The sequence below is a fragment of the Scyliorhinus canicula genome, chromosome 20, assembly GCF_902713615.1.
Source record: "Scyliorhinus canicula chromosome 20, sScyCan1.1, whole genome shotgun sequence".
Taxonomy (NCBI): Eukaryota; Metazoa; Chordata; class Chondrichthyes; order Carcharhiniformes; family Scyliorhinidae; genus Scyliorhinus; species Scyliorhinus canicula.
The window spans coordinates 12990463-13014746 of NC_052165.1; the positions used below are offsets into that span (position 1 = coordinate 12990463).

A 24284-nucleotide genomic window follows, 5' to 3' on the forward strand; every position below is an offset into this window, starting at 1 on the left:
AAGCAGTGGATGTAGTGTACATGGATTTTAGTAAGGCATTTGATAAGGTTCCCCATGGTAGGCTTATGCAGAAAGTAAGGAGGCATGGGATAGTGGGAAATTTGGCCAGTTGGATAACAAACTGGCTAACCGATAGAAGACAGAGAGTGGTGGTGGATGGCAAATATTCAGCCTGGAGCCCAGTTATCAGTGGCGTACCGCAGGGATCAGTTCTGGGTCCTCTGCTGTTTGTGATTTTCATTAACGACTTGGATGAGGGAGTTGAAGGGTGGGTCAGTAAATTTGCAGATGATACGAAGATTGGTGGAGTTGTGGATAGTGAGGAGGGCTGTTGTCTGCTTCAAAGAGACATAGATAGAATGCAGAGCTGGGCTGAGAAGTGGCAGATGGAGTTTAACCCTGACAAGTGTGAGGTTGTCCATTTTGGAAGGACAAATATGAATGCGGAATACAGGGTTAATGGTAGGGTTCTTGGCAATGTGGAGGAGCAGAGAGATCTTGGGGTCTATGTTCATAGATCTTTGAAAGTTGCCACTCAAGTGGATAGAGCTGTGAAGAAGGCCTATGGTGTGCTAGCGTTCATTAGCAGAGGGATTGAATTTAAGAGCCGTGAGGTGATGATGCAGCTGTACAAAACCTTGGTCAGGCCACATTTGGAGTACTGAGTACTGTGTGCAGTTCTGGTCACCTCATTTTAGGAAGGATGTGGAAGCTTTGGAAAAGGTGCAAAGGAGATTTACCAGGATGTTGCCTGGAATGGAGAGTAGGTCATAAGAGGAAAGGTTGAGGGTGCTGGGCCTTTTCTCATTAGAACGGAGAAGGATGCGGGGCGACTTGATAGAGGTTTCTAAGATGATTAGGGGAATAGATAGACAGTCAGAGACTTTTTCCCCGAGCGGAACACACCATTACAAGGGGACATAAATTTAAGATAAATGGTGGAAGATATAGAGGGGATGTCAGAGGTAGGTTCTTTACCCAGAGAGTAGTGGGGGCATGGAATGCACTACCTGTGCAAGTAGTTGAGTCGGAAAATTTAGGTACCTTCAAGCGACTATTGGATAGGTACATGGATTAGGGTAGAATAATGGAGTGTAGGTTAACTTCTTAAGGGCAGCACGGTAGCATTGTGGATAGCACAATTGCTTCAAAGCTCCAGGGTCCCAAGTTCGATTTCGACTTGGGTCACTGTCTGTGCGGAGTCTGCACATCCTCCCCGTGACTGCGTGGGTTTCCTCCGGGTACTCCGGTTTCCTCCCACAGTCCAAAGATGTGCAGGTTGCGTGGATTGGCCATGTAAAATTGTCCAAAATTCTATGATTAACCTAGGACAAAGGTTCGGCGCAACATCGTGGGCCGAAGGGCCTGTTCTGTGCTGTATTTCTCTATCTCTATCTATTCAAGAGGCGGCTAGGTATAGTCCTTGGGGAGAATGGGACCAAAGGGAGAAAGCAGGATTAAGCTATTGAGTTGGATGATCAGCCATGACCGTGATGAATGGCGGAGCAGGCTCGAAGGGCAAAAGGCCCCCTCCTGCTCCTGAGGCCTGCTCCCAGCTTCATGTATCTATGTATCTGCAAAACAGCACCGCCCCTATTTCAGCGTAAAAACTGATTCTCCGGCCAATCGCCAAACGCGATTTTGGCGTTGACAATCGGAGAATCCAGCCCAATCGTCTCCCCGATTTCAGCGTAAAAACGGATTCTCCGGCCAATCGGCAAACGCGATTTCGGCGTCGACAATCTGAGAATCCAGCCTAATAGTCTCAAAAATTATCCCTGTCATTGACTCCACTTCTCTCTCTCAGATGCTGCTAGACCTGTGTATTTCCAGCAATTTCTGTGTTTATTTGAGGGAATTAAGTATTCCTGGCTAGAAGACATAAAAAAAAATAGCCCTGTCCAACATACAATTTCAACCAAGAAAGTAGTTTTAATATGTCTATGGTCACATTGGTTTATCAATATCTAAAAAATAAATCCATATCATTGCTACCTCTTCTATTCTTTTGTTGAGCAGTCTTATTTGCCTGAGCAGCATATGTGGAAGCTCCATCAAGATGAACAGATTGCGTCGCTGAAGCTCTGGATTTTGTTGAACACAATTTGTCAGGCCACGTCGCCTCTTCCAAAGATCTATCCTGCACAAGATTAAAGATAAAATAAAAATTATTTCAATCCAACTGAATAATAACCAAAAATAACATTTCATATGCTGAGGTTACAAATGACAGAAAACAGCACTCTGTCATAACTTAAAACCACCTATGGAAATAGATAGAACAAAGAAAATTACAGCACAGGAACAGGCCCTTCGCCTCTCCCAGCCCGCACCGATCCAGATCCTTTATCTAAACCTGTCGCCTATTTTCCAAGGATCTGCTTCCCTCTGTTCCCGCCCGTTCATATATCTGTCCAGATGCATCTTAAATGATGCTATCGTGCCTGCCTCTACCACCTCTGCTGGTAAAGCGTTCCAGGCACCCACCACCCTCTGCGTAAAAAACTTTCCACGCACATCTCCCTTAAACTTTCCCCCTCTCACCTTGAAATCGTGACCCCTTGTAATTGACACCCCCACTCTTGGAAAAAGCTTGTTGCTATCCACTCTGTCCATACCTCTCAATTTTGTAGACCTCAATCAGGTCCCCCCTCAACCTCCGTCTTTCCAAAGAAAACAATCCTAATCTACTCAACCTTTCTTCATAGCTAGCACCCTCCATACCAGGCAACATCCTGGTGAACCTCCTCTGCACCCTCTCTAAAGCATCCACATCCTTCTGGTAATGTGGTGACCAGAACTGCATGCAGTATTCCAAAATGTGGCCTAACAAAAGTCCTATACAACTGTAACATGACCTGCCGACTGTTGTACTCAATACCCTGCCTGATGAAGGCAAGCATGCTGTATGCCTTCTTGACCACTCTATTAACCTTTGTTTCCACCCTCAGGTTACAATCGACCTGAACTCCCAGATCTCTCTGTACATCAGTTTTCCCCAGGACTCTTCCATTGACCATATAGAATTAAATATTCAGATTCTGAAAAAAATACTTGTTTGTTTTACAAAGTGACTTTCTTGATGTAATAATAATAATATTCTTTGTCACGTGTAGGCTTACATTAACACTGAAAAATTCCCCTAGTCGCCACACTCCGGCGCCTGTTCGGGTACACAGGGGTAGAATTCAGAATGTTTAATTTACCTAAGCAAGCACGTCTTTCAGGACTTGTCAGAGGAAACCGGACCACCCGGAGGAAACCCACGCAGACATAGGGAGAATGTGCAGATTCCGCAGAGACAGTGAACCAAGCCAGGAATCGAACCTGGGACCCTTGTGTTGTGAAGCAACTGTGCTAACCAAATTATTCACAAGTCATCTAAAAAAATTTACTGATTCAAGAAATTACAATTTAACCAAGTTAGAAAAAAAATTATATAACATGTTCAGATTTCACTATCTGAATATAAAATTGGCATTTTGGGAAACAACCATTATAGAAAACAACCAATTTTATTTCCTACTGAAATCAGTAATTTCTATAGCAGTTGACCAAACCGCGATGCCAATTTTAGATGGCGAAATCTGAACATGTTATATAATTTTCTTTTTAATTTCTTCATATTAGCCCAATTCTTACCAGTGCCTAATGCTAGAACCCAAACTTTGATTGTTTGAGATTGAACAGGTTTTCTCATTTTTCTTCTTCTAGAGAACCCTTGACTGCCAAGTTTTCAATTTGCTCAGGACCTACTTTCAAACTCCAAACCCATTTCTCCTCACCGTTCTCACCATCCTCTTTGATTATGTTGCACTAAATACCTTCCAGTATGATTTTATTGCATTCCTTATCTGAATTTACGCTACCTTTTTGTGTTCAACTAATTGATTCTATTTTCATCTTTCTACTTGCCAATCCTCTTTTTCATTGCTTTCTTCTTCACCTGAAACACATTCTGCAGCATGCCCCTCTTCGTTGCAACATCCCAGCTATTGATTACATGTCATTTCAGTTGGATTTTTGGTTTAACAGTCGTCAATATCACAAGAAATCTTCAATACACTGCTTAAAGATGATATTCAAATGAAATACAATCGACATAATAATTTACCTGCTTATGGCCTTTAAAAGGGGTAGAACTAAATTGAGCATTCATAAAGGAGTTGGCCAAAGGCTCAGCTATTTCAGAAGAAGCAAGTAAAGGTGGCTTAGCCTGGGGTGAAGGTTGGGCTGGCGAGCGGCTATTCTCATTCATTTCTTCTTCATCTTGACTATCTTCTTCTGACTCTTCCTCACTATCTACATCGGATTCAACTGGATGTAAACTGTCCATGTTCTGGACTTTGCCAGAGTTAGCCTTTGCATTTACTAAAGTAAAATAGAGAAATCCATTGTTTATACATGTTGAAACAATGTCATTAACTACACATGATGTAAACCAATGTTCAAATTTATTTTCAATCAATAACTCACCATTTTCTTTACTTTTCTGGGAAGTATTTAACAACTTAGTCAAGCTAAATTTCTGCGATACCTGAAAAAAAAATGTTTTCTTATAAGCTGGTCTGAAATGTTAGAAATGTATGGGGGAGAAATATGTTTGCATATCTGACTTATTTCAATTCCCTGAATGCAGGAAGTGCTGTAGGCTATGACTTGCACAGCATTCCATGATTATATTGATAAAGAATGGCACATGGGGCACATTAGTAGCGACCCATATCACTACATGCCCCCAAGGAATCTAGGCAAATCTGTGCAGACAAAATAACTTATTCCCACTTAAACATTTACCAACAACATGCATGTTGCTGTGAAAAGGCCAGAATCAACACAATTTTATTCAATTAATTCTTCATCATCATAAATAAATATCAGATTAATGGAATATAGAATCCTTAAGAATTTCACAATTTTCAAAGATTAGGGAGGCCTAAAATATGGTTTTAAAGAAACCATATTTTAAAGAAATATGGTTTTAAAGAAACAACATGCGTTTATATCGTGACTTTCACATCCTCAGGATATTCCAAAATGTTTAAGCCGAAGAAGTATTTTTTTTGAAAAGGGCAACAGCCAAAGTATTGCAATGAAGACATTCAGCAGCCAATTAGTCCACAGTCAGGTCCCTCAAACAAAGGAAATACACAACCTGATAAACTGTTTCAAGAGTGTTGGTGAATATTAAACTTTGACCAGGAAGCCAGGAGAGCCTCTCTGCTTATCTTTGAAATTATCTTGAGATAGTGTGATCAAGTCACTGGACTGGGGGGGGGGGTCTATTAACTTCTGGTTCAGAGTGCAACTATTGAACCAAAGCGCTGATACTTTACTGTATCTTGAAAGTGGTTTAAAAAATGTGATGGAATAGAAATTCGTTTTGATTCAGAGGATTTTTCATTATATGCAGGCTGTCTACAGCGATTTGCACAACAGATTCTTGAACCAGATTGAAGGCGGATATGTCCTCATTTTCCAGTAGCCACCATCTGGTTTACTATGGTGGCTCAAATGTTAATGGACAACCAACTGCTCCCAAGATGCAGGGCATTTACCTGCATGATGTGCTGAGCATGGCTTCACACAAGCTGGATAACAAAAGGAGTAGAATTCCTTCCAGTTGTGGTACATCTCAATTTTGATGTGGCACTTGCAACGCTACAAGTGTGCAGTCAAAGGCAACCTTCACAATTTGTTCTATTTGAAAAGCCAGTTGAAATGTAGCACTGTAACCAACCTTTACGCAGTCTTACATGTATTTGTAAGAGTGAAACGGTGCAAGCATACACCTCCTAACTCAACCACACCATACTTTCAGTCAGTGTCTCTTTATATACGTTCAAATGAAACCCCAATTAATTCCCTCAACCTGTTCATGATTAAACACAAGTCATAATGCAATCAACACAACTGGGAAGTATACCGTCCTTGCAAAGTTGCATGCCTACCACCCAGCCTGCTTCTCTGGCAAGAGAACTAAATGCCTTCAGTTTTATTTTAAAATAGGGCCTCAATGAACTCCGCCACACATTAGAGGAAGGCAAATTTTGAGATGTTTCAAATATCACCTCCTCCAGCCTAGAAGGAGCCGGACACAGAAAAATTCATGGCCAAGATCAGCTTCACAGCCACTTGCTATATTGTCCTCACCCTATCCTGAGGCTGCAGGTTTGGCTGACAGATTTAGCGAATATCTCTTTAATGAGACAGTTGTCTTTGTCAAGTATATGGTAGAAAAGGAAGATTTAATTGATTTCAAAAAAATAAGATTTGGATGAAATAAAGTTAAGAATGGAATAGATAAGGATGCACCAACTGGGAGGAACATCAGGAAAATAAATGTTTGCGTGGGGGGGGGGGGGTGAACAATGGTGTATAGAAATAGGTGTTAGAACTGTAGAAGAGGTGAGTTCAAAGTGGAGAGAGAAGAATATACTATACACGTATATGCTAAAAGCCTGGTCCAAGGGCTTATTGAGATAGAATAAAATCAAAGAGAAAAAACAATATATCCATAGCAGGGTTAACTAGAGAGAGTGGGAGGGAGGAGGAGATAGATAAAGAACAAGAGAAAAACAGCAATCAAGCAGGACTCTCCCACGGCTGGGTCTTAGATACCTCAGAGAACAACTATGCTGAATGGAAGAACAATTCTTCCCATATCTAAAGTTAACCCATAGATGGTAACTATTTGAGGTTTATTGCAGTTACGTATTCAATTGTCATGTATTGAAGTCTTTCTTTTAAATCAACACTATTATGATTGATTGCGACAAGACTGGAACTTTTCTCACTGGTTTTCATATCTTTTCTCACATACCAAATTGAAAATATACACCACTAAGAAACGGTGTCCGAATTACCCTTCTAGGTTTTAGGATGCCCACGCATTTAACATTGGCGTGGTTCTTAACATCAACTTCCTCACTGCCATAGAGTTAAGAGAGTTGCTCCCTCCTCAAGACCCTAGGTGGATATGGTCCATGCTGAGAGCCAATCTCTCCCTCTTCATCCTCACTCACACAAGGCTCATCTCATCTGTATCACTTCTGTTCACTCTCTCTGTCAAGTTGCAGGTCAAGGTGGAATGGAAGCTACTGAACCGATACTGAGAGCAGCAGATACCGGCGAACCCCACCACTTGGAGGTCCCCCTTCAAGTCACTCACAACCCTGACTTGGGAATGTATCGCCATTCCATCACTGTTGCTGGGGCAACATCCTGGAACTCCCTCCCCAACAGCACAGTGCGTGCACCTACATCTCAGGGACTGCAGCAGTTCAAGGTGGCAACTCCCACCACCTTCTGAAGGGCAGCTAGGGATGGGCAATAAATGCTACTAAATAAGCGACGCCCACATCCTATAAATGAATTTTTTTTAAAAAGTGGGGTCTGAGCAGGACTAGCATTCACCATCTGCTCTACATGCAGACTTTAACATTAAACAGCAGGGCAAATCACGAAATATTTGTACTAACTCAACAGCAACCATCTTGAAAGTAGATGCTGATCCCTTTAAATAGTGCTCGTGGAGGACACCCTGGCTGCTGCTGAACATATGCTTAGCTAAAATTATGCAGACACCATTTTGGTGCGAAAGCGACACCCATAGCATGGAAAATAATCCACATCCAAATTCTGTGGTATTCGTGTTTAAATCACTTTGAGGCGGGATTCTACATAGACCGACGCTGGAATCGAGACACGCGATTGGGCGGAGAATCGGTTCAGACATCGAAATCACGGCGGCCGCTGATTTCACGTTAAATCGCATTTCTCCGTCACATCGACAGCGGTGTCAATGCGTTCCAGAACGCACAAACACATATCATTAGTGGACCCAATCCGGTATTCTCCCGGCCCTCCGTGATTTTCTCTTCCCCCCCCCCCCCCCCGAATTCCAGACAGCAAGGTTCACTTGTACTTTTAAACCAGTGTCATGGCTGATGAGGGAGAGGGGGTAGAGAAATTGTCCAGCATCACCATAATTTGCTGACAGTCGTGCCACTGCCCGGGGAACTTCTGCCAGGGCCAGGGGGGAGTAGCAGGGGATGGCCAGGAGGTGGGCTCTGGGTGAAGGGGAAGGAGCACCATTGTCACGGTCTGCAAGGCAGCCTTCCAGCATGCTGCGGCTTTTTAGTCTCCCGAGTGTCAATCACGGACCTGGCGAATCCCGCACCGGTTCTCATTGGAATCGATGCCGGTGCTCGCCCCTCCACAGACGCTGAATCGGTCCAGGTTCGGCTCCAGTTTTGCTGTCGTGGGAGTTCACGAATCCTGCCCAGGTGTCTCACGAATCCTGCCAGGTGTCAACGCAGACTGAGGAACGCAGAATCCCACACATGGTCTTTCATTTCTCCACCTTTACAACTGCCATCTCAAACTTTCCATTTCTCCAACCCTGGCTTTTGTGCAGGGTTCCCATTCCCCTTCGCCCAATTGCTGGTGGCATTGCCTTAAGTTGTTTACGTCCAACACTTTGGAATTCCCCATCCAATACCCTTGGCCTCATTGATCACCAGGTGTACTCCTATCTGAAAGAGAAGTCTCCCCGCAACAAGGCAATCCATCTCACACATACCAAACAGGCTAGTCACTTTGCCAATCTTGAAACACTGTGGAGTAGATGCTTTGCCACTCAATCACTTGTCCATAAATTCCATTTATTTCGACAGACTAATTTTGCAACGTTTAGCTTCTGCACAGGTTGCATCAACTCATCACCTTTCCATCCCATTTACGTTTTAGTGACATCCCTTTAATGACTGCTGAAAATATTTGCAGGATTAGGAGTTGGAGATTGCATTCCAAAAGTCATCTCAGTGGTTTATGATTATAATCAGGAGTTATGCCTTAGTTATGAGCCATTCAAACTTTTTTTTAATAAATTTAGATTATCCAATTATTTTTTTCCAATTAAGGGGCAATTTAGCGTGGCCAATTTACCTAATGTGCACATTTTTGGGTTGTGGGGGCGAAACCCACGCAGACACGGGGAGAATGTGCAAACTCCACACAGACAGTGACCCAGAGCCGGGATCGAACCTGGGACCTCAGCGCCGTGAGGCGGTTGTGCTAACCACTAGGCCACCATGCTGCCCTTGAGCCATTCAAACTTAAGAAAAAGATACCGCAGTGTAACAGCTACTACAAATCAAATTTAAAACTATACCAGTGACAAATTAATACCTTGGAGCTAACTTGGAGTTCCTCATCATCATTTGAAGATAGCCAGGAGTCACCTGCACCTTTTGAGGCCCTAAAATTAATATATACAAATACAATCTCAATAGAGAAAAACATACGGTTGTAATAAACGTACCGATGTTAAAAAAGTTTAAACAGCAACAGCAATATGAAAAATGAAAATCACTTATTGTCACGAGTAGGCTTCAATGAAGTTACTGTGAAAAGCCCCTAGTCGCCACATTCCGGCACCTGTCCGGGAAGGCTGGTACAGGAATCGAACCGTGCTGCTGGCCTGCTTGGTCTGCTTTAAAAGCCAGCGATTTAGCCCAGTGAGCTAAACTAGCCCCTTATATCGTCAGAATATACATATTTCTTGACTATTGCTGAAAAGAGAGACATATTACTGAACCTTTTTGTTTTGCACTCATCAGGATCAAAGCAAGAATGCCAAATTCCAAATGATCACAACAATTTATATTGCAGCAGAAAAGTGGTGCTGCTTGGTTAGTAATTGGGCTCGGATAGGCCAAGGCATTGTCACCAAGACAGCAACAGGAAACCATAAGCCTTTTGGATATTTCAAAAAATGTGCATGGTTTAAAGATATTCCTTTGGTTTGCAGAGAATGGCTCCCTGCATACGAATCTATGTTGCTTCTAGTGAGCATAAATGAGTGACGTCAGGAGCTCGGCTGCTTATTTCAAATTGGATATTAGTGTTGCTGATCAATGCACTCAAATTGCTCAGCAAGTGCTGTCCAATCACAGAATTACATCTGACTGGACATTTTGCAAGGGCTGGTTGAGTATGGTCTGTACTATGTTCAGTACGAACAAGTGGAAAACATGATTGATTCGATCAACCAATTTTTCGGACAAACATCCTACATATGATTCTGTAATTGGGCAGCACTTGCTGAAGGATCCTGAGCGCATTAATAGCTACACTAACAACCAAATGAAGATAATCAGTCAAATTTGAAGCGTGGCTCATTCACGCTTGCTGGAAGCTACATACAGGGGCGGATTCTCCTCTGCCACTGGTGAAGTTCCTGATGCGGTGGCGAATCCCGTACTAGGGAAAAAACGCGATCAGCGCCCGATCAGTTTGCAATGTTCTGGTCCCCCGCTGGCACAGGGGGATGAAAATGGGTCAACAGGACTCAATTTGCATTCTACTAATGGGCTAGATGCTGGATTTTCCACAGCTCCACGATGCTCCTGCCCTCTCCTTCGGGATTCACACAGACATGGATTTGTGCAAGTATTTACCAGCGTGATCCTGACATAGACATAGCCTTGGGCCAAGAGGTTAAGTATTTAAGTTAGTGCCCCTAGAGTCTATCAGAGGGCCCCCTTCACACCCTCCACGCATCAAATCCTACCTACCCTTTGATCCAGTTCCCCCCATCAGACCACTCCACTAGATGCCCCCACCATTTCCCTTCACGCTTGATTGCATCTCAAATATCATGTTTTGAACCTAACCTCAATGTTTATAAACATCTAGCAGTTAAGTGCTTTCACTTCCTCTTTTTCTCAGCAGAAACCACTTAACTGATTTTGTTGTGGTCAGGAGTTGTCTATCATAGCTAGATGTTTAGAAATATTGTGGTTAGATGCAGAGCAGGTTACTTGCGATACATTCAAGCATCAAGGGAAATGAAATTAAACAATTCATACATATGATTGTCTGGAAGCTGACAATTGCAGCCTATGAACTGCTTTTACTCTTAGAAAGTGAATAGACAGGTCGAGGGGGTTGAAAATGCGTTTTGGCTTTCCATGAAGTAACAGCTGTTGCTTTCTAGACATCTGTCTGAGGCAGGTGTAAGGAACAGGTGAAAAAACAGTTCCTATATGGCTAATTAGAGGGCCTGCCATACGGGATTGGGGTGGAGAATTATGGTATCGGATGGATGGGGGGTGACCCTGCTATACACACGATGGTGGTTTTGGGTGGTGGGGAGGGGGGGGGGGGGTAGCTGCCAATCCTCGTTATCGGGCCGCCTGCTCACAATGGTGGCCCAATAGCAGAATCTGGAACAGAATCCCTTGCACTTCTCACCATGCAGATATTTGCACTGTTAGGGAGAGTGAATCACTTCTGGGTGCCCCCCCTAGCACTGGCACAAATCAGAAGCAATTCAGCTTCAGCGGCAGAACATAGGGCTGGTTCCTCTGATTTTGAGGCTATGTCCGGCGCATGTGTCTCGTCTTACGACCAAATGTCGGCACTGCCTCCGCATCAATGCTCTGCCCGGTGAGGGGTGCTAGCAGCCACGCGATGTAAAGCCGCCGGCTTCACCTGCAGATATGGCCGGAGAATGTCCGGGTCAGTGGTTGCACCGTACAACATGGCGCTAGCCACGCACGCACCCGGCCTGCCAGATAGTACCTCACTGTAATCCCCCTGTCCAACTCCCACCAGTCCCCGCCGAAGCCCTCCCCGGCTGTGACAGCGCTGGACAATCAGCAGCTGCCACACAAGGTCCCTGTAAACTGTGAGCACACGTAGCCAACGCCGGCGTGACGTCGGCTCATTGGGGGAGGGCCTCAGGTGACGTACTTAACAATTACGCCATTTTTGAAGGGTGGAACATTCAAAAAACGGTGCTGCCCCCGATTGTGGCGTAAAAACAGATTCTCTGACCAATCACGATTTCTGCATTGGCAATCGGAGAATCCAGCCCATAGTCTTCCAAACGAAGAATTCAGTCCATATGCAGCGACACATATCTGCAAACTAATTACATTCAAGCCTTGCACCTATTTTTGAATTGCCTGGGGCCTATGGTTCCGTGTTGCTTTCTCCATGGCAACAGCTTTGTTGGAGTCAACTTGCCAATTAAGTTCCTATTTCTCCTGTAGCATAACTTGTTGAAATTTGGCATTGTTGCATTTGTTCTGACGAGTGTACGACAAAAAGCTTCTGCATCATGTCACCCCTTTTCAGCAATATTCAAGTTCTGTACTATCAAGCGACTGTATAAATATTTCTTACCTACTGACTGACTCTGTTTGAGATGCATCATCTGGTACTGCAAAATAAAGCAAATAATTTACACATTGATATAAATTTCTTATTTCATGCTTGTGTGTTTTAGGAATATAACTTTTAATTCAGGGGTTGAAATTTCTATGTGCAAGATAAATGAAAATGCCTGGTTTCACACACTGATAAGCAGACCTAAAGTAATTACAAATCAAAAGGCGGTCTATGGTTTTTTTAGTAAGGTGATAATGGGAAGCATTGCAAATTAAACACTGGATACCACCTCCCTGAACTTCTTGGTGGAGACAGGATGTTTACAGCAATCGGAATAAGGGGTTTAAATTATCCATATAACTTTCCAGACAAAGGGAAGATTTGGGAATTGGAGACTTCGCAGACAGGCTTCGGGTGTTATTGGTGTGGTTTCTCGCAGCAAGAGTTTGTTGAAGTCTGGGCCCAGAGCAGTTTGGAGAATGCAGAGAGAGAATCGGCCAGAATGTGTAAAACACCTCAAATCAGAAGTGGAGGGCGATCAGAATCAGAAGTATTTCTGATTTGGAGTCACAAAGCAAGAATACGAGACCCATGCTTGAGCAAGGGAGTCCACAAACATGAGTTGTCAGAGAGTTGGAAGATTCACCTAGTCAGATGCTAGTAGAAGGACTCCAAGACGTCTTGCACCTCAGAGAATAGCAGGAATACGGAGAAGAATCAAAGTGAATTCCTGAAAGCTATGGCACATCTTAGTTTGATCCCAGGGGAAGCGAAGGAAATAAAAGTGCAACATGAAATGAAAATCGCTTATTGTCACGAGTAGGCTTCAATGAAGTTACTGTGAAAAACCCCTAGTCGTCACATTCCGGCGCCTGCCGGGGAGGCTGGTACGGGAATTGAACCATGCTGCTGGTCTGCTTGGTCTGCTTTAAAAGCCAGCGATTTAGCCTGGTGAGCTAAACCAGCCCCTAATGGAGCACTTTGTTGAGATTTCTGGGTTCATGTTTCTGGGTTGTTTATGAAACAGTGTTAAGTTACTGGTACTTGCTATATTTAAGTCTTGTAGTACGAAAGTTTTTATTTAAAAATGTGAAATCTTGCGGCATAATGAGTTTGAATGTCTTTAGAAAAAGTTGTTGGTCTTTACCAAGATTGTAATAACATGGAATTTGCTTTATTAAAATTTAGTAGCAGTTTGGTTTTCCTTATTTTTGGACAATTGCCTCATCATGTTGTATTTCTAGAATAAACAACATTAAAGAAATATCCATTTGCAAGTTATAATCTATGCAGGTTTCTCAAAGTTGTGATGTTTCTATACTCGTATAGCAAATGACACACACTCTGTACAACTTAGCCCCAGGGGGAACCTCTGGAACAAATCTTGCTTACATGCCAAATATGAGAAAACTACGGCAGATATTTCAACTGCTCCAATGTCTCAATATCTACAAGTAAATGAATGTTACTTGTTCAATACAGGGAAAAGCCTCCTTGTGAGAATGAATCTTCTGAGTTTCACAGCATAGGCCATGTCATTAACAGGTGCTCTTCACCATTCCTAAAATTTACACTTTAGTTCTTTAACAAAGAAGGCAACAGACATCATGCAGCATTAATCACAACAAACATATTAAAATGCAAGGCTGTAGCTAGACATAAAAGGTGAGGGTAACAGAACCTTATTCATGGAGGAAGATTTACATTCAAAACTTACGACCATTACATAATAGAGTTGATATTATAGACAATCTAAAATAATTAATTGTTTCATTTCAATATGCTGTAACAAATGTATTATATGATAGTAGTAAAGAAAACCGAGGCAGTGTCCTCTCATATGAATATAATGGTTCACTTCCAACAGTCACAATGAAGGGCATGCTACCTTGAAATGTGATTGGTATTTCAAATTCACTGCGTGGAGAAGATTGCTGGTAACATACCAGCCACACTATAAACCCTGATAAATTTTATTTTCCAGTGAAATCAGCTAATACAAAACTTTTCTGCTGGACATAAAAATTTACTCCCTTTTTATCCTAATGATGTTAAAAAAAAATGAGATCTCCAAAGAGCTTCTCTTGAGGCAATGTCAAGAAAACCTCCTTGCGCATTGGCCACATTGCAATGAACTCAAAAAAAAAATGTAACCTAAAATCTGAGGGCCGAAGTTTTTAGGGATAGTTAAATCCACTACACCACATGTTCTAATAGCAGTCAAGAGAAAGATCTGATAACAAAAAGTGCCTTTTCTACACCGAGACACTTAAAATAATTTTCCTCCTTTTGAGAAATTTGAGGTCTCTTCCTAGATTCCCATTAGCTTCACCGAACTTGTGCAGTATGAACGAACCCTCAAAATATTGATGGATCTCTGTTAGCAGACAATAGCCCACGTTTCATTATAGTGTGCTGAGTCAGCATGCATTCAATAATTCTGAAATTTTAAAATCTATTTTAAAATACAGCATTTCCTGCATTTATATGAATTAGGTAACATGCAAAGCTGTAAAAACCAAGCATAGTTAAAATATGTTACAGCATCTACACCTTTTAGGGGAAAAAAGTTTAAATTGTTTTCCAATGGAAATCAATTTTTCTCTTTTGAGAGGCTTTCTAGTAAATTAATGGACATTATAACTGGAATCCTGATCAATGACAAATGTTTTGTAGCCAGTTGTCTTTCATAGCTGATTTACAAAAAAATGTTACATCACAATTGAACTGAAAAACTGGACATTAATATTTATGTTAATTTCTCCCACTTGACCATATATTTAATCATGTATTTTTTAAAGTAATTAAACTGTGAAATACCTTATATGTATTATTTAGCAATAGGGTATATCAATTGCAATTTATAATATTTTCATTGACAGTATTTTACTTCAGACAGAAAGATTATCTGAATCATGAAAAAGATAGAAAGAAATTTTGGGATATTCAGCTACAGATTTCCTATAGGACAATTAAAAGCTGAAATACCTACCAGGTGAATTCTGGGAAAGTTTAGGTTATTAACGCTGTCAAAAAAGGTTGTAATCTGCGGCAGATTCAGCGATGGAATTGCCTTCGATGTCATAGGGAAGCGATTGCTGAAGAGGGTCAGGTATCTGGCATGTGTGTGGCGCAAGTATAGCTCGTCATTTAGCAGCCCAAGCCTAAATATTATCCAGGTCCTCCTGCATGTGCCTACAGACTACTTGATTATCTAATGTATGAATGGAACTGAACTCCGTGCAATCAGTGAACATCCTCACTTCCAAAGTGAAGATCGAGGGAAGACTGAAGCAGCTTAAAATGATTGGAAAGAACAACTCCTACAGCAATGGTCTGAGACTGAAATGATAGGCTGACAACAATTACAACCATCTTTCTCAGTGCTCATTATGACTCCAGTCAGTTTCACCCCCCCACCCAGTTCCATTAATTTCAATTTTACAAAGGTTCCACGATGCCACATTTAGTCAAGTACTGTTTTAATGTCATCGGAGGTCATTCACGCTTCACTGCTGAAATTCAGTTCCTTTGTCAATGTTTGGACCAAGGCTGTAATGAGGTATGGAGAACTTTGTCAGGTGGATGCCAGCGTTGTCACTGCACTGGAAAAGGTCAACCTGAGGCCCAGTTAGTTCTGGAATTCTTCAGCGTACTGCTGAAATGTTGTCAGAACCCATTGACTACTTTGTCCAGTGAGCTCAGCCATCTTGACATCATGTGGCTTTTGCGAAGTTGGTGATCTCAGAAGGCCAAGATCCACTTGGCACTTTTGGCAGAAGATACTCACTTACTGGTCCCTTGGCTCTACAATGATAGTAGATGGAGGGATATGCCGAAGGATACGAAATGTAGAGTACAATTCTGCAGCTAGTGATGGCTCACAGCTCCTCATGAATATCCAGTTTTGTGCTGCTTGACCGGTTCTGAATCTCTAATATTTATTGCTGCAATGCCAGACAAAGATTGAGTCTTTTGTCTTCACAAATACTCTGGTGATAGTCATGGACACTGTCCAGACAAGTATATTGGCAAGAACAAATTGAAGAAGGTTATGTCCTCTTGTTCGTTCCTTCATTATCTTTAATGATAGCAAAGTGATCAAGTTACGCTTGGTGCGACAGAAATGAAGCACATTTGTCCTTATTGGATTAATTATCAGATTACTGGTTGGTGAGCGGTCACACAGTTCAAATTCTTTACAGCTAGCTACCGTCATATAGCCCAATGAGTCTGAAATAACAAAGTAACTGATTAATTTTCAGCTGCATATCACTATATTTATGCCTTTATACCGTGATAATGTATACAAAGCATGATATATCAAGTCAAATTGGCTACTTTGTAGCTTGATCTTTGTGGGAACACCAGCATTAAGTAAGCGGAAATATAGCAAGGAAAATCTGGTCAATTCACCTCAGAATGAAAGTCCTAAAACAGGGTATAGGTAATAAAATCATTAAAAGCATGTCATTATTAAAGGACAGGTATGGGATTGTTTTATTATTGCAGATATTCCAATGGTGCAATGCTGCCTATGATTATCAAAACACAGGATGGACATCATTATTCCTATACTTTTGCTAGTGTCATTATTTATTTTATTCAAGTTTAAATCCTCGTAACTTCTTCAAACAAAAATAATTTATACTTGTTCCCTGGTATGCCAAAGGCATTACTAAGTATGTTGTTAGCTCTTGTTAAATAAAGGGATTTAGCATCTAAAAATCTTTTAATGAAGCTATTGATGTTATTTTTATTAAGTACTCTCCTCAACAACAGGCCAATTACTAAATGAATTCTCAGGAGGAAAAAAAAATCAAGCTACTAACTTAAGCCAACACCCCAAATTCTTAAAAGTGATTTCATTGGTAGTATCCTGCTTTGGATTGATAGCTTTCAGAAAAAACTAAACAAGTGCTCCATTTTCCATTCGCTCAATGACCAAACAGAATTGCTTTGAGTCAACAACATTGAGTCAATGGTACTTTGATATATTTACAAGATGTGATGCTTTTGAAAGTCACGCGTTGGCATGCTATAGACTTGAGGAAATAAATATGTCTCTCTGAAAATTACTGTTGAAGTTTTCCTCTAATATTCAGGAGAAAGAGAACTCAATTTAATCTTAAAAGTTGGTTTCACAAACCCAAGTGCGATACTGTGAGCACTGTGCCATAGACAAATTATATTAATGAGCTTAAGATACTACCATTTTGCAAGCAACTCACAATACATGAATTAAGGTTGGTCATTAACAGAATAAATTAAATTTATGTACACTTTTTTTGTTTGGAGGGGAGACATTTGGAAAAATAGTCCACAATATTCAACTGGCTGATGTGACAACTTTCCAACCTCCACTTGAGTGAAACTTTCACTCAAAAACAGAAAAATGGAGCACAACTATTGTGAAAGGTTTAAAGAATAAGGTTTTGCAGTTTTGAGAGACTAAGGAAGCATAAATTTTGATTATTAATGAAGCAGAATAAGATTGGCTATTTCAAATATTCTGAAACATAATTATGTAGTTCATTTCATTTAGCCATTGTTTGACCAACATTTGCTGTAAACTTTATGCAGTACATCGATTTTAAAACAATTTTGGAGTTTCACAGGGGTGTTCATTCACAAATACATCATGGAAAATCAGAGCAAATCAATTTTTAAGTGAACTCAATAAAGCAAATGTTGTGCAAAAAGAGGAGAAACGTAGATGTCAAGTGGGACAATGTTTAATCATATACATTATTTTGTCAGACAGCTTCTATTGTTAATACTACCTTTCTCAGAATCACTTGTTCTCCACTTCTGTTCAGGAGACTCCTGAAACTCTATGTCCACAGGAAAAGACATGAGGAACAGATGAGACAAAGTCAGGAACAAGAGAAAATAGGAACTAAAACAGCTGAACTCTAAACACAACATTTCTGCCAAGACCATTACAAACAGGGAAACATAATTTTAAAGATTTACCCCCGCCTTTTGAATTAAAAAAATATTTTATTCAAACAGAAATTTTTGAATTTTGAACTAAGAAATTTGAGCAGCCCATGTTAAGTTGCTGAAACACAGTTTGAAACCAAATTACCAACAAGGTTTTTGGTAGTTTTACCAAAACACAGTAATTTTCACCATGTGGCTACACAAAATGATTTCCTCGAAATACAATCTGAAAAAAATGAGCTCAAATGGAAATAGTCTAGTTCCACAAAAATTACAAATACAAAAATATAAATCTTGAGCATTCTACAGACAACTCTTCCTTGGTACTTTTAATAAACTAGACATGCAAATGGTTTGGTTGTATAAAGCACAGCAAATATTACATTTTGCGCATTAAAATCATTATTTTAACTGATAGTCTTGTCCTCAAATCAAAGAATAGCTGAGAAACAAAGAACGTTTCTACTCTAGTCTTCCAGTCTCTTCAAGTTCCCAGTCAGATGTTACTTGATCAGATGCAGAATAAGACTCTCCATTCTTGTCTTTGTCCAAAACAATATATTAATCCCAACCGGAGAAAATTTCACACTCCGGTGTATTCCAGTAATCCCTACTCATATACAGCATGTTTAGCAACTTTATTTAAAGCAGCAAGAGTCAGTATTATTTCTCAAAATGTAGTTCTCTTTAATAGAGGGAAGTCCCATTGGCAGTGGTTGGTCGTAGGATACAAAAGTAAAGATGACTTGCTACTGTTGATTACTACATTTTTTTTAACTTTTGCTAAAAGTCTCCATTTTTTCTGCACTGTGTAATTATTGCTGGAGTGAAAGCACTGCAAGTTTTAGTCACTGGAAAGCAATAAATACATTACACTACCATTTAATGGCGGTGTATTAAATTGCTGTTTTTCTTCAGCCACAATAGCTGAGCAGTGATTAAAATCTTTGACACTGGTTGACACATTCCGCATCACAAGCAGCATGTTATTTATAGCAATACATATATGTTCACACAATTGGACCTGATTTACAGTAACCAAATTGCATTTTTAATAAAATGATAGTGTGCTCCTAACCATTACTTTGGATTAAGTTTCACAATGCTATTATTCTGCAGAAACTATAAATGGGCGATTTCTATTCAATTCTAGATCCAGTATTCCTTTACCTCTACCTGTAATTAATTTTCATCCCCCAGTTTTAAAGCTGTGAATACTCAGCAAAAGGTTATGTAAACTGGACCAATTGGTGCTAGATACTTGGGCCCCAAAATAAGTGTTAGACCATAAGATATAGGAGCAGAATTAAGCCATTAGACCCATCGGATCTGCTCCATCATTCTTCTGCCTTCTCCCCTGGGTTGAGGAAGGGTGCAAGTTGGCTATTACACTTCTACAGGTTCAAGAACATCTGGTGCACTGCAGAGTTCTGCTGCAAAACTATCTGTATAAATCCACTCAGTTTCAGGCTGCACTGAGAAAATGCCCAAACTTGCAACAACAGCCTGACATAAATTACAGTAGGGACAGAATCACTGGGTCCAAATTTGAGAAATCTGGCCTTCTAACAATGGTTCTGAATATCTACCAGTACTTCAAGGTGAATTTGCAAGGATTCTTTATCAATGAAGTATTTGGGACATCGCTCAACTAAGAGTTCTTGGAGATTTATGGCAAAATCACAGGACTATTCGTCCAGTGCCAAATCATTGCAGACGTGCAAGCACTGCTGCCTCAGCGCCAGGGAGCTGGGTTCGATTCCGGCCTTTGTCTTTATGGAGTCTCCACGTTCTCCATGTGTCTGCATGGGTTTCCTCTGGGTGCTCCGGTTTCCTCCCACAGTCTAAAGATGTGCCGGTTAGGTGGATCGGCCATTCGCAATGTGCAGGGTACGAGGATAGGGCAGGGGAGTGGGCCTTGGTAGATTGGTCTTTCGGAGGGACTCGATGGGCTGAATGGTCTCCTTCTGCATTCTATGGTCTAATTGTAGGTAACAAGATCACTTTTCAGTTATACACAGGATGGCCATTGCTAAATTCTGTTCTACTCTTGCACAACATTCAATTTCAAAACAATAATTGAACTTGGATCAGAGGGCTGACACAATGGGATACCCAATATAAATCTCAGCTCCTGACAACTTATACTGAAGCAACAGTAAAGTGGAAGACGAGAGAAGGGCCAAATTAATCACGGAGTATCAGAGGATAGTCAGAGGCCTCCCTGGTATAACCCAATGAACAGATTATGAGGTGCTAATTTCTAGAAACTATATTTTAGCTTGCGCTATTGTCACGAAGCACTGAAAATGATTGCCTGATGTTGCAGTTTGATCTCCAACTACTGTTCACAGCACACACAACAGCAGAGTGATTGCAGCTTTCAGCTTCTATGCCACAGGCTCAAAGGAACCACAGGGCTTTTTCCATATCAGCTAATTTGCTGCGCAATGCCCTCTATGACATGGCAACACTTTGATAGTGTCCTGCATACTGAGGAATCAGAGATATGTCAGATTTGTTGGATGGAAAATATTGATTGTACTAATGTTGCATTCCATGGCCGTGATTCTCCCCTACCCGGCGGGGCAGGGGGTCCCGGCGTAGCAGAGTGGCTAGGCCCGCGACTGAGTGGTTGGCGGCGGGAGAGGCCTCTCAGCGGCGGGACTTCGGCCCATCGCCACAGGGGGCTTGCCGATCGGCGCAGAGGGCATGCCGATCGGCGCAGAGGGCACGCCGATCGGCGCAGTCCCGTCCCCGCCAATTCCCAGGTGGCAGAGAATTCTGGCCACGGCAGGGTCAGGATTTTCGCCGTTCCCGGGCAATTCTCCGACCCTGCGCCATGTTCCAAACTGCATCTGCAGTTCATTTTCAATGAAAGCACAGCGCCATGCACATTAATTCACAATATGCTTAGAGCAGTTATTGTTTACAATTTTAAACAGCAGGACCAAGCGATAGGATGGCAGCTGAGTGATGAGGGACACCTACTACTCACCTAGCTCATACCATCTCCTTGTAATGAACCCCATCATGTAATGAATATCCTAAAGACCAGGGCATAACAGGAGTAAGCCATTGGTGCCGGGATAGGTATGACCTTGTATGAAGGCCTTGTATTAAATGCTCAAGACTGACTCATGAATTACCATGTCATGTGGTGAGCTTCACCACTTTGAAATCATGCAAGGACTACGGGATGTTCCAGCTGACGTAAAGTTTAATGAACACTGCTGTTGCAGCCGAGCCGAGAATCAGATTCTGGGGCATAGCCTCATAGATGAGCTATTATTTTGAAGCCTTAGCCCAAAGATCTGCCCCCTCTCTGCAAACCTTCTATGTGAAATGCTAGCTCTGTACAGCGCGACGACATTTTAACCAAATCTCAACATCAGCATATTACCTGTTCCCATTGTTATACAAGAGCACCAAATACCAGGACCAGTGTATAAAATCCTCCAGCGATTCATTACAAATATTCACAAAAATATTACTTGCTCTCTCACCAGGCACAGACCTCATGACCATCTGAGTTTTTCTCTACCTCACAGTGAATGGCAGCCTGGGATCAATGTTTAGTGTGCTTCAATAATAATGATAATTATTATTATTGTCACAAGTCGGCTTACTTTAACACTGCAATGAAGTTACTGTGAAAAGCCCCTAGTCGTCACATTCTGGCGCATGTTCGGGTACAGAGGGGGAGAATTCAGAAAGTCCAAATTACCTATCAGCACGTCTTTCGGGACTTGTGGTAGGAAACCGGAGCACTCCGAAGAAACCCACGAAGGCTGAGGACGAACATGCAGACTCTGCACAGCTAGTGACCCAAGCTGGGAATCAAACATGGGACCCTGGAGCTGTGAAGCAACAGTGCTAACCACAGTGCTACCAGAGATGGTCCTTTGCACAAGATAAGGCGGCATCACAAAGAAAAATCCATGAAAGCACCTCTTATGAAGTCCAGCAAACTGTTTATGCTGAATGTAAATGCCAGTTGAGCAAGCTTCACCTGAAAAATTAAAATCCCAATCTGGGTGTATTCAGGATCCACTTATCTCTCTTTGGAAACTTGTAGCATAAAATAAAAGTTAAAATGGTTAAATATGATATTGTGGCTGTGGTTTTGGATGTTGAAAGATAAAAATCAGACAACACTGGTGACCCATCCAACCACACACCCTTGTCTCTGCATTCAGCAGCTCAGACACACACTCAAGTTACAGGTAGTTGAGATAAGGAATTGAAATACTCTGAGACATAGAACACAAGAGGGTAGAGGGTGCAGATGTCGAAGTTCTGATGAAAGGTCATCAGTCTAAAACATCTAAATCTTTGTATCATTCTCCACAGATGCTGCCTGAATATTGCCAGCATTTTCTGTTATTACCCTAATTCTATATTCTGGTTACAACCCTTCCATCCCTGGAAAACGTTTCTCCTTATCTTAGGAGATATGCTAGGAGGCTATGGGCAGCACAGTGGTTAGGACTATTACCAGCATCAGTATGGATTTTCTCTGGGTGCTCCAGTTTCCACCCACAGTCCAAAGATGTGCATTGGCCATGCTAAATTGTCCCTCTGCGTCCAAAGATGTTTAGGTTAGGTTGCGGGTACAGGGCAGTGGAATGGGACTAGGTTAGAGTGCTCTTTCAAAGGGTTGGTACAGACCCGATGGGCCAAATGGCGTCCTTTAGGGAACGGTGCACTGTAGGGATTCTATTCTATGATCTACTGCATCAGAATTCTCCATGATTTTGAACATTCTTTCAAATCTCCCTTAACCTTCTCTGCTTCAAGGAAAACAATACTAGCTTCTCCAGTCTTCCGCCTAACTGAAGTTCTTGGGCAAAATTCTCCCCTACCCAGCGGGGCGGTGGGTCCCGGCGTAGCAGAGTGGTGCCAACCACTCCGGCGTCGGGCCTCCTCAAAGGTGCGAAATTCTCTTTAGGGGCCAAGCCCTCACATTGAGGGGCTAGGCCCGCGCCAGAGCGGTTGGCACCACACCGACTGGTGCCAAATCCGGCAACTGCCTTTGACGCCCGGCGCCAGGCCTGTGAGAAAGGCCTTCGCCGGTTCGCACATGCGCCAGCTGCCGCCGACGTCACCACCGGCGCATGTGCGCTGGGGGATTCTCTTCCGCCTCCGCCATGGTGGAGGCAGCGGAAGAAAAAAAGAGTGCCCCCACACAGCACTGGCCCGCCCGCCAAGATCGCGGGCCTGGCCACCGTGGGGGCACCCCCTGGGATCCGATTGCCCCCCCCCCCACCCCACAAGACCCCGAGGGCCTGCTCGCGCCGCTGATCCCGCCGGCACAGAGGTGGTTCAAACCACGGCGGCGGGAGAGGCCTCTCAGCGGCGGGACTTCGGCCCATCCGGGCCGGAGAATAACGGCAGCACAGAAACCCGTAGCCTCCCACCGGCCCCCAAGGCGGGCGGCGGGATTGGCTGCACGCCGACTTTTTGCGGGTGGGAGAATTCTAGACATGGCGGGGGCGGGATTTTCCGTCGGCCCCGGGCGATTCTCCGACCCTGCTGGGGGTCGGAGAATTTCGCCCCTTATCTCTGGTATCAGTCGAGATAAAAAACATCTCAACTTGCCCTGCACAAATAACCCTGGTCCTTCTAGCTTTACAATTGTACCATTTAGTTCAGTACTAACATACAAAAGTGTGAAGCACTGCATGTTGATCTGCATGTTATTTATCTGCTCATTTCCATTACTCTTCTCATTATTGTCTTCCTTACTAATTAATACATTCTTGAGTTTCACATCTTTTGCAAACTTTGAAATTATGCCCTGTATTCCAAAGCCCATTTCATTAATATCAACAAGAGAAGGGGTCCCAATACCAACACCAGGGATATACCAGTGCATACACCTCCCTCCACCATGAAAAGCATAAATTCAGCAATACTGCTTTCTTTTCTTTGTCAATTTCATATCTATGAAACCACTGTCACTTTAAACACTAATTTTGCTGACAAGCTCATAATGTGGTATTTCAAACATCTTTTGAAAGTCTATGGGCTCGATCCAACGGCCACGCTGCACCAAAAAAGCAGCTCACAGCGGTGCAGTGTAGCTGCTGAAAGCCAGAACTCGCTCCTGGGATCTACCCAGCTTGCAACGCCTTGCGAGATTCAACGGAATCTGG

The 24284-nt window shown here is 42.4% G+C and overlaps 1 protein-coding gene across 7 annotated transcripts in view; it reads right to left on the reverse strand.

Moving 5' to 3' along the window:
• The window catches only part of si:ch211-272n13.3 (ankyrin repeat domain-containing protein 26), a 165680-nt gene that overhangs the window by 113182 nt on the left and 28214 nt on the right, over positions 1-24284 (reverse strand). For 6 of the 7 annotated variants that reach the window (XR_005458399.1, XM_038781157.1, XM_038781159.1 and 3 more), the window contains exons 7-12: positions 17964-18014; positions 12196-12232; positions 9193-9262; positions 4477-4537; positions 4115-4371; positions 1996-2140 (exon numbers count right to left, since the gene is read on the reverse strand). Coding sequence is in view for 6 of the 7 variants with exons in the window: in XM_038781157.1 (XP_038637085.1) it covers positions 1996-2140; positions 4115-4371; positions 4477-4537; positions 9193-9262; positions 12196-12232; positions 17964-18014 (621 nt within the window). In the remaining variant the exon portion in view is untranslated. The remainder of the gene's footprint in view (positions 1-1995; positions 2141-4114; positions 4372-4476; positions 4538-9192; positions 9263-12195; positions 12233-17963; positions 18015-24284) is intronic. The other variant, XM_038781158.1, reaches the window with a different exon arrangement.